At 32.0% G+C, this 11240-nt stretch overlaps 1 protein-coding gene across 1 annotated transcript; it reads right to left on the bottom strand.

The window, feature by feature from the left end:
- Positions 1-890: 890 nt before the first annotated feature.
- LOC140805827 (uncharacterized) lies at positions 891-3532 on the bottom strand. The gene is made up of 3 exons (XM_073162146.1): positions 3089-3532; positions 1932-2048; positions 891-1186 (listed from the first exon to the last, which is right to left on the bottom strand). Exons 1-3 carry the CDS (start codon positions 3434-3436, stop codon positions 1109-1111), a joined length of 543 nt encoding a protein of 180 aa, XP_073018247.1. The 5' UTR covers positions 3437-3532; the 3' UTR covers positions 891-1108.
- Between the last annotated feature and the right edge of the window lie 7708 nt (positions 3533-11240).

The following is an 11240-nucleotide window of genomic DNA, read 5'->3' on the forward strand; positions in this document are numbered from 1 at the left end:
GTACGTGCCTACTCAAGTCATTTTAATCTTGGATTAAAAAGACCTGGGCATGCACGTACTCCACTACCAGGAGCGGGGAGTTCTGTGGGTGAGGTTCCATGGAGTATCACGAGAGATGTGATTGCAAGACCCAAAAGAGGTAGGCCCATGAGCCTTACAAATTGCCTCTGATAGGAGAGCAATTGAACCTCGACGCTTGGCCTATAAGGTCTGTGGGAACGAACCAAACGAAGGCTGATGGACATGTGTGTCTCGAGGTCGATGAGTTATTGTCAGTGCTATGAGGTAGCATAGACAAAGCGCGGCTCCTAACCAACAAAGAAAGACAAGTTTATTCAATTTTTAACATACCATCAAAACAATAACCACCATCTATACTTTTGTTTTCATGGTGTGTGTGGATTGAATTCAATACATCTTTTGTGAGGTAATTCATTTTATACGAGTTTTATGCATATCATGAAACAATTTATTTAAGTATGAAAGCATGATATCTTTTTGTGGATGGATTAGTAACCTGAAATATGTTGTCCTTGGAATTTTCAGGATCTCCATAAAAAAACACCGAGCTTTGGGGGCATTGCCCCGATGACCAAGTAGCGTTGGGGCGCCCGCTTTCAGGAGAGGGGGCCGCTGCCCCTAGTGCCCAGAAGCAAACAAAATAAAATCCTTTGTTCTTGCATGTTTGGTTTGTTGATGTTTTACTTAAATCCTAAATTTTTATTTTCCTTTGATTATTTGAGCAAGCATGTTAAAAGTTGAGCCAAGTTGTGTTGAATGCTTAAATGAACAGTTAGTGGCAACATTCCTTCCTAGGTATAAAGAAATGTTTTTATTAAGATTTTTTTTCTGCACCAAGTACATGAAAACAAGACTATGAGACATATGGGTTGTCGCGCCTCAAGGCAAGATTCAGAATGGATTAAAAAACGTAGAGAAAATGGATCGTAATTTACATTGAAGCGTCAGCCTAACCATGGCTGCACAAGCAAAGATGAGAATGCGTCAACACCAATGTGATCCTATCCATCTTCACATAGATTGAGCGCAGAATTAGTTGCATGTAGGGAACATTGACATATACAGCGAAAAAAATATGAGAAGAAGACTACGAAAACCCATCCCTTCGATCTTGCTCCTCGGCCTCTTTATTAGCAACTTTAACTGATTTGAACCAAAGAAATGCCTGCATATATGACATGAAAGTCGAGTGGAAGCGTTAAATCTGCCTTGTTTTGAGGAGTTCAACGAATAACTAGAGAGAAAGCCTGATGTCAATTAAATTAACCATAGGACTCAACAACTGTCTTTGAACTAAAAATATCTATAAGTGAAGGTAATAATGCAACTCAAATATTTAAATGAGCTACGCAACATTAACATTTCCTCGTCAATCATGTTCCAAACAAATTAATAACTTTGCTTATGAAATCAAATATGAAAAACACTAGAACCAATCGATTTTTTAAGAACTTGAGTTATCTTTCTGAATGATCTTGTCCCATTCTGGATGTTTTGAGAAGCACAACCAGGAGGATCCTGCACTCTTGTTTTCCAAAAATAATAACGGAAATATACAGACATACATAGTCCAGGAAAACCATTGTCAATTCGGACACTTGTTTATTTCCATTTGCTCATATGATGAAAATTCTTTATTTTTCTCAAAAGGTTGAAAAATGTCATTTTGTTTTCTTACAAAAATTATTTGTTGGATGCTTTCAGATGCTCACTCTCTACCTGAGCTACACTGGACCGAAAAGATGGGTAATCCCCGAATCTCTTCAGTTGCAAATGTGAATACCTGTTTATTATATCTGTATTTGTTGCTGGAAATATTGCATTGCCAAGCTTCGAACATCTAGCCAAATTATGACTATGAAACTTTGTTCACTGAAAGTGAATAAATAAGGCAGGATAAAACAACTCACAGATGCCGGGATGCCTACGGATACGAAGAAGCCAAGCAACGGAGCATAAAACACGCTGTCAGAGTTCAAAATTCCAAAAACAGGCCTTTCGTTCACATATTCAAATACTGAACCAATCTGCAGTCCAACATTCAAACTCATAAGATAGGGTAAACACTGGAAAATATTGTTGACAAAGAATGTTGAAGAAAATAGGCACCATAATTGCAATATATGGTTAGTTGCTCGAGATCAGCGAGTCATAACTATGAGGATGTCCCATCCAGCTTACAACTTTTCCAAAGTGCAGTACAAATCTAGTATTCCAAATGGAATTTATCTTTTGCTCATTAGAAGTTCTAAAGTTCATCATAGAATTCTTTGATAAGAGAATGCAAGCTCTTGAAATAATCGACAAAATTTCATGAAAACCACATCCAAATCAGATAATACATTGACTGTTAGTAGGCTGATATTCCATGACCCTCTGAGATTCAATTCGACGTCCAGGATTTTAAATTCCTTTTACTTGTATGGACGGGTTTGATTTATGTCAATTTCATACTACTCTCCCTTCAATGATGATTGTCATGGATTCTAAATCCTCCCACTATTGGTCTAATATGAAATTCTTTGCAAATCAAATACTTGGATAGACGGGCAAATTCAAACGCAAAAAGCTCAACATGAAGCCTTGGAGATAGCCTAATGATTCAAAATTGATGGACTGAGAGGATGTTCCAAATCCATTACAAAAATCATTCAATTTGGTTCCACAGAGCTTTAAGCAAATTCAGTCATTCAATCCAATCCAACTTATAGCCAAGTATCGGCCGTAGGAGGAGTATCCCATAGCATCCCCAACTGATTACAATCTTAAGTCAACAACCATATATAAGGGAGTGATACAACTCGAAAAGTTTAGCCAATATACTCTCATTAGCACAAAAGACTACGATTTCTACTCGTGTTCGATCCCGTTGTGCATCGGAGGGACATCCTGACGATCCTTCTAGTTTGCTTTATTCATAGAGAGATGACATGAGCTGTTCGATTGCAATGGTTACCACTCAAGATCTCAAAATTGGTCACTTTTTTTCGTAGCATCATATAAAAATCAAACCTTTACACATAAAATTCTTAAACTCAGCAGTCAAATAGAATAAATGGCCAATTACCGCAGCAATGGCCGCGACGGCAGATGAAAGCAAGTAAACATAGAAGGGAAGCTCAAACCCGGTTGAATCTTTCTGGGCTTCTTGGCGGGCCCAAGGAGGAGCCTCATCTGAACCGGGTCTAGCCCACGAAGGAACCGATGAGTCATCGCCATTATCGACTTCTTCTTCCTTAGACTTGCTCTGGTTCTTAGCAGATCCCTCAGTGGCAGCCATAATTCTCGCGTTAAATGGCTTGAAATTCTGCTTGCTTCGATTACTCTTCCCCTTAAATAAGATCCCAGAAAATGGATATGATTTCTGGATCCATGTCGATGAATGATTGGGAAGGGATGAGATTAGCGTGGGCATGACGAGAGGGAGAGCTTGGATTTTCAGATTTACAACTGTTGGGATATGGTTGCTACTTGCTAGTAGCCAGCAAGTAGGACACCTATAAACTATCACACAATATTTAATTTAAAAAACAAAAATTTAGTTGAGACGGTATCATGAGTCGTATTTTATGAAAAAATATATTATTCTTATTTGAGTCATTCATAAAAAAATATTAATTGTTACGCTAAAGTATTATTTTTTATTGTAAATATCGATAGGGTTGATCCGTCTACTCATCTTAAAATCAAGATTATTTCGATTAACATCAATTGATTTCAGACAGTAGTTCAAATAGTTGATTCGGTTATTTCGATCTGGAGCAAACAACCAAATTTGGTGCAACAAAACAAAAAATCTCAACTTGAAAATTGGAATAATTGGAGCCATTATCAGACTTAAATTTTATGTGAACTGATTTTACAATAGTTTTATATATAATACATATGACGTTTTCATATTTTGATAGTCAAAATAAAAATTTTAAATTTTCGTTGCACCATGTTAGGATGAAAAACCGATTCCCAAACATATGTTACTCCATGTTGATGGTCAGGAAAAAACAAGAGAATCAGAAGAAATCTAAGTGCATTGCAATCCGAAGAAAATAATCAAAATTTAACTTGGTTTCTTTGGTATTTTTATTCAATTTTCATTAGAGTCAGCCAATATGGTGTTATATATCACAAACATGACACCGATCATTGCTTATATGGTGTGTATTCCATGCTAACACTTTGGGGGAAAAAGCACTAAATGGTAAAAAAAATTAATTTATTACATTAAAACTAAATTGTAACCAATTAGAAGCCAAAAGTTTATATACCCCTTCGATGGCTTTTAGTCCACTTGATACAAATGTATTAAGATACCCCTTCGATGGCTTTTAGTCCACTTGACACAAATGTCTTAAGTTTGGGATGGGGTCTCAGATTCGACATTGAACTGTAACAAACTCATCTCCAACTAAAAAAATACTTATATACCTTAACTTACTATAGCAATTTTGCCTTCTTTCGTGTAAAAAAGTGTAATTTATGCAATTTGAAGCATAAGTTGAAGGTTTAGAAAACATTCAAGTGTACGAAAAATACCATACAATACAAGTATATCAACATTTATAAACATAAATTTAAGAGTGAGTAGTATCGATTATTTCCCAAAAACGTTTAAAAAAAATGAAATCATGTTTGAATATTCACAACCATCATCAAATTACATTTATTATTAACGAATCTTTAAAATTGCGAATATTTTGAAATATGTTAGAAAATCTATAATTTTATATCCTGTTGAATGTCACAGTTAGCTCAAGCTTTTAAAAATAAAGCTAAGTCTTCAAAAATTGATAAAGGGTTCTTTTCAACAAACGTTAATAAAGTATTTAGCAGTATTATGATTTGTTTTGATTTGAGAAACTTATTTGAATCATGCATATTTTAAATGACACCTAAGAAAGATGTATTTAAAAATCCATTGAAACTAGTCAAACTACTCTTGAAAAACTTAAATTGGTAAGAGTGAAGTTTGAGCTGATATGATAAAGTTATTCGAGGAAGCAACGCTTAGAATTTTTCTAAGTATGGAAAATATAATATTTGAGAAGATAATGACCTGATAGATAGCTTGATATGCTTATATAATAACTTGTAATTTGATCATCTATCAGAGAAAATGATCAACTTATCAACCGATAGTAAAATAAGTGATCATCGGATACATGGTAAGTTAAGAATCGATTTAGATTAAGAATCGCCTCATCAGTTGTTAACCCACTCATAAAATACACTTTAACTATTGCACTTATCCTAATATATGATTCAAGACCTTCTAGTGCTCTAGCATGGACAAAACCAATCCGATTGTTAGTTAGGTGGATTTAGTTAATATATAACAAACCCACCCTATTGATCATCCGACCGATTTGTACAAATTTGGACCACATTTCGGTTTCCCTATCTATGGACCTCACATAATTAATACTAGCTACTTTGCTACAGTTTTTTTTATAATTATCTATAGATTAAAGTGGAATTTGACAAATTATCGAGGGACTAAAGTGCTATTTGAGTAATTATAATTTAAAAAAATAAAAAAAATGTTTTTTGAAATTAAAAAAAATAAAAAAAATGTAATTGTGATATGAAATAAGGACAAAATTGGGAAATAAAAAAACAGACCAATTTTGTTGTCTCTATTAGAGAGATTCTTAATAGATTAATAGATAGTGATAGATGAATAATGTTACATAAATAAATATGTGAAAATTGATAACCCACAATAACTTTATAAGTAGTGTTGGCAAGCATAATAAATGTACTAAAAATAAATATGTCACAATTTACTTTTTATATGTTCCATATAATTTGGACAAAAACCCAATCCGATCCCTATTGTTTAACAAAATCCCATTTCAATCTTTTTTTTCCACTATCACAAATTGGTCCTTTATGTTTCAAAGAATTTGCCAAAAATTGGTTCTCAAAGCCTAAATATTTTCAAAAAATGCCCAAACTATCTTTTATTCTATTTTATTAAGAAATTATTATACTGAACCATAAAAATTGTACCAAAGCTTAGGTAAAATTCATGAATCCGGAGCTAGGTTCGAGATTAAATATTTACATGAATTATTCCAATAATTTGAAAATTTTACAATAAGATCTAACTAATATTAGACATCAAGAGCAAAGAGAAACATAAATGATTTCTAAGGTAAACTTATGATTCGGAGTAATAAGTTCCTATAAATAGTCTTGGATTCTCTAAAACGAGTTCAACAAGCTTGTCCTTAATACAGATATTGTGGGTATGGTACAACAAGCTAATAAGAGCACTATATCTGATCATATTATAGGTTGTTTACAAGCTTTTACTCAGTTATGATCTATAATACAAAAGTCTATCCTCCAAACAACTGAGAAACCACGGCTTCTCAAAAGGAGAGTTTTCAAGTATATGGATTTATACATGTATAAGAGATTCAAGTACCCCTAGCTCAAGTGATAAGTCACGATCTTCCTTACATGAGTCGGCCCAAACAAAAATTGAAACTCCAGATCCTTATCTCAAGCCTGCAAGTCAACCCTTCACATTGGGATAAAAGATGGAGAGATCAACTTAATACTTCTAACCGACAAAGAAAAATCTAAGGTTGATACTAACGGGCTTATAGTTTCTCTATTTCAGGTATATCAACATAACTGAGAGAAATTGAAAACAAAAATATGTATCAACCTAGCTACAATCCAAGTGGATACAATAAGAAAGTATCATAAGATATGGATGAAACCAAATTTCAATATAAAGGAAGTCAAAGCATGACATGAATTTGAGCTCTTGCCTCGATTTATACTACATGTTACACCCGAAATAGTAGCCAAGTAATTATGAAGAAAAATCGATATAATTAGATAAAATAATATAAGCTTTGATCAAGATAATATTTGAATAATAAATAAGTGAAATCAAATAAAATATGTTCTCCACACCATGATTTTTGAATTATCTTTTAATTAATGAGCAACTTTTAGATAAAGTCAATAGTAGTTTTTTTTAGTTAATTGAATTTTATTGGGGTTGGACTTTGTGTTATTACCCAATTACATAGACAAAACCCTTTTCTATAATGATTATACGTAAAACCCTTACCACCAAACCATATGCACCATTGTTCAAAAAAAAAAAAAAAAAAAAACTGAAGAATAAAATCATCACCCATCATCGATCGAATTAAGAATAGAAGTCTACCATATCAATTTAGCATCTCTTGATAACAGTAAGTTATGCTAGTTTCTTTTTGTTCATTTTTGCTTATTTTAGATTCAGTTTTAATTGGATTTTAGGTGTAACATATTTAATAAAAATTGGATTATATGGAATTAGGGATGTTAAAATCCGACACGACTCATCAACCCGACACGGTTTAACCCGAAAAGAATAAGGTTTGGGTTTGGAGTTTTCGGGTTCGGGTCAGATCGGGTTCGACCTGATAGCTGACCTGAAAAAATGATCCGGTTGGATTGGGTTGGGTTGACCCGAAAATTTATTTTTTTAAAAAAATATATACTTAATAAATATTGCCTACATTTTTTATATTTTTGTCTGAAAAAATATTTATTGTATATTTATATCATAAATTTTCATAATTTAATATTTATTTTGAACATTTTTTATTTTTTAAATAATTGTTTATTTGATTTAGTAAATATACTTTATTTTTCTACGATTAGACTTTCAAATTTAAATCATATATATGAGAGATTTTGTTATTATGTTTTTAAATTAAAATAATTTTTTTTGAATTTTATTTAATTTTCTTTAAAAAATTCAAAATCGGGTTATACGGGTTGATGGGTTGATCGGGTTGATTCAGGGTTCAGGTTCGGGTTCAGAGTTTTTGGGTTGGCTCCGATTCGGGTTGGGTTCAGGTTGATCAATTTTTGAATAGTATTATTGTTATTGCTCAACACGACCCAACCCACCCGAATTGACATCCCTAGATGGAATACACATTTTAGATTAAATTTAAAGTTGTGATTGGGAAATATTTGAAATTTAATTGTAAAGTTTAAGTTTATAGGTTGTTTATTGGAAATCATTTCAATTATGATGTCTTCAAATTTATATCTTTCGGGTATTCTAAATCTAGATTCTAGTATTTAATTACAAGTTTATAATCTATTTGGATTATTCTAAATCATATCAAATTCATGTTGTTGGGTATAAGAACATTTACAATGGATCTCTCTCCATTGTGAGTGGGCGTTCATCTGTCAGATTATTTTTTAAAAAAAATTGGACAATTAACAATGGTTTTAAAAAAAAACCGACGCTATTAGCGACGGATTTTAAAAACTGTCGCCGATTGTTTTGAATTATTTTAATTTTGTTTTCAAATTTTGAATTTCCGGTTTTTTTTACAAAAAAATTAATTTTTTTTTTTACTTTTCATTCAAATTTTGTTTTAAAATTTTGACTTTCCGGTTTTTTTAATTTTCATTTGTAAATCGTTGTATATATTTTATTTTTTTATTTTTTATTTTAAATATTAAATTAATGAATTTGAATGTTAAAAAGAATGTGTGTAAAATAGATATGTTGTTATAATGAGTATGCGGCAGTGAGACCCATAAATAATGAGTTTGAATGTTAAAAAGAATGTGAGTAAAAGAGATATGTTGTTATAATGAATATGCGGCAGTGGACCCCATGCTTTTTGATGAGTTGGTGGGTGTTATAACACCCTAGCATTGTGGATGCTCTGAGTCATACGTATATCATATTTCAATTAGCAAATAGAAACTATTATATTTTAAAACTTTTAGACATACATTTACGTCACTTTTATATAATTTTAAAAGTCATAATGGAATATTTTACGATTTTGAATACTGGTAAAACTATATCTTGGTTAGTGTAATTATAATACGAATCATCAACGTACAATTGTATGTAGTGTTGTTAAATTAAGTGAAGCCAATTATTTAATGATATGGAGTCTTAGATATTATTGATAGTTTTTAAAAATAAATTGATTTGAAATATTATTTTAGGATATGTTAGCTAATGCATATAACATATGTTTATAGATTTGGTGTTACGCGAGACTTATGCTTAAATATTACAATTTATATAAAGATCTCAGGTACGTACACTCCTATTCCGACATTATTTCGCAAAAGCTCCATAATAATGGATTTGGATGCATATTTGTTGTTATTGGTGCTTTATTGTTCCTTATTTGTTGGAATTCTTAATTTGGTTATGTTTTGGTGATATTCTGGATGATATATCCACCTCTTAGTTCCTACGGGTCAAAGTGTTGCATGTGGGATGCATGTGAGCCACCTCTTGTTTCTCTATGGTCAAAGTGCTACATGACGGGATCCCCATTGTGGATGTTGTTATGTTCCGTCTGTCATATAAGCCACCTCTTTGTTCTTGTGGGTCAAAGTATTGCTTGTGTTTGAATGTGCGAAATATGCGCCTTACACTACATCACCCAGTTTCCCAGATATTTCAGCACTAGATATTTTTGGAACTATACTTTTTCAACACCAGCACCAAAACCAGAACTAGCCAGACATTAACATTTTGAAGTTAATCAATGATCTTTTAAAAAATGAAACACCTCTCGTTTCATCACTCAATGAAGATGAAATCTCCACTCGACGAGAATGGGGATTATGAGTCTGTCACACAAAGATGGACAAAGTTAAGTTTCACCAAAATTCTGTAAATGTATCTTTTCCGATAAATACTATGACATAAAAATTTACAAGTTTTGCAGAAGATATGTTTGAAAAGAAAAAAACTGCCGGGAACAAAGAAATTTGCCAGAAAGTTCTAACATGACTCATATAGGAAGATGATCAGAAAACATCTTTACAGAATGCCCAAACCAAAAAGAGCCAGAATTCGATAAAGGTTTTCGACCAAAAACTGATTGAAAGCATCTTGTAGAGACATGACCAAGTGGTGAGGGACCACAAAAAAAAAACAACAATTTCCTCATGACCTCAAAAACAAAAAATTTCCTGGCAGAAATAAAGAAGACAAGTGAGATGTGACTCACCGCCACAAAAATATAGGTCTACTAATTAATGGAATATTGGGTCATTAGCTAGTGGAAGAATGAACCACTCAACCATCCTCTACAAGATACTGTAAGCACCATCTCGCAAAGAATAATTCAAAAGTTATCTACAATTTTTGGAGTCCGAGTTTCGGATCCAGAGAGACTTACATAAACGCAAGGCATAAGGAAGTTGAAGTCATCAGACATTTTTTCAATTTTCTTTCAAATAAATTTATAATATCTGTCTTTCTAGTTGATGAGTATTGTATTTTCAGCTACGATAAGTAACTAAACAAGTTCATTCTTTTCTACAGGATGTTATTATGTATTAATATTATATATGTTTGAATAACAGAACCAAAACTTATGCCGTTCTCATATATTATTTTCAAAAAAACTTATTTATTATACACCATAAGGTATGAAATAATACAAAGTTGTGCTAAGTGCTGATGAAAGAATCTACTTCAGGAACAATTTGTTGCGACTACATGGTTATATTGTAAGGAGCAATCTGTAAAACTTGATGGATACAGTCCGATGGAACTCCTGTCAAAAAGGTAAAATGTTTAATTTATTATATGGAAGAATGATGAGTCATAAAAATATATATGATATATAGGTTGGAAACTTTGCATAGTCTTATACCTTTGAGCATGTTCGATAGGTGTAACAACAACACGTTCTCATATTAAAAAAAACAAAAGTAAATAAAACTAGAAAATAAGGACTGAATATGGATTTTTTATTAAAATAAATGGGAATAAATTAAGACAATGAAAAGAAAAATAGACTAAATTGAGAATTACCTAAACATTAAGGATCATAAAGGAAAATATCCCACATAATTTATTATAAATAGAGTATTACTCACATTTGCATTGAGATCATGCTATCTTTACAATCATAATTGTGATTGGTAGTGAGATATATGGTTCAATCAGTTAATTTCATTAAATGAATTTAGTTGAGTGGTTGGATTTAATCACTTTAGCTGGTTTATTATTAATTTTTGAAATATAATAAAAGGAATTAGAGAAGGTGATTTTATCCATATAAAGTGAATCATGGATGTCATTTGTTGGCATCCCAGACTTTCCCTCCTCATGGTTAATAAATAATAATAAAAACAAGTAAGATGACTCACGTTGATCAAACATGTAAGATGTATTTTCATTTCGACTTAGATTCATAAAAAAT

Source organism: Primulina eburnea, chromosome 11 (assembly GCF_022965805.1).
Source record: "Primulina eburnea isolate SZY01 chromosome 11, ASM2296580v1, whole genome shotgun sequence".
Lineage (NCBI taxonomy): Eukaryota > Viridiplantae > Streptophyta > Magnoliopsida > Lamiales > Gesneriaceae > Primulina > Primulina eburnea.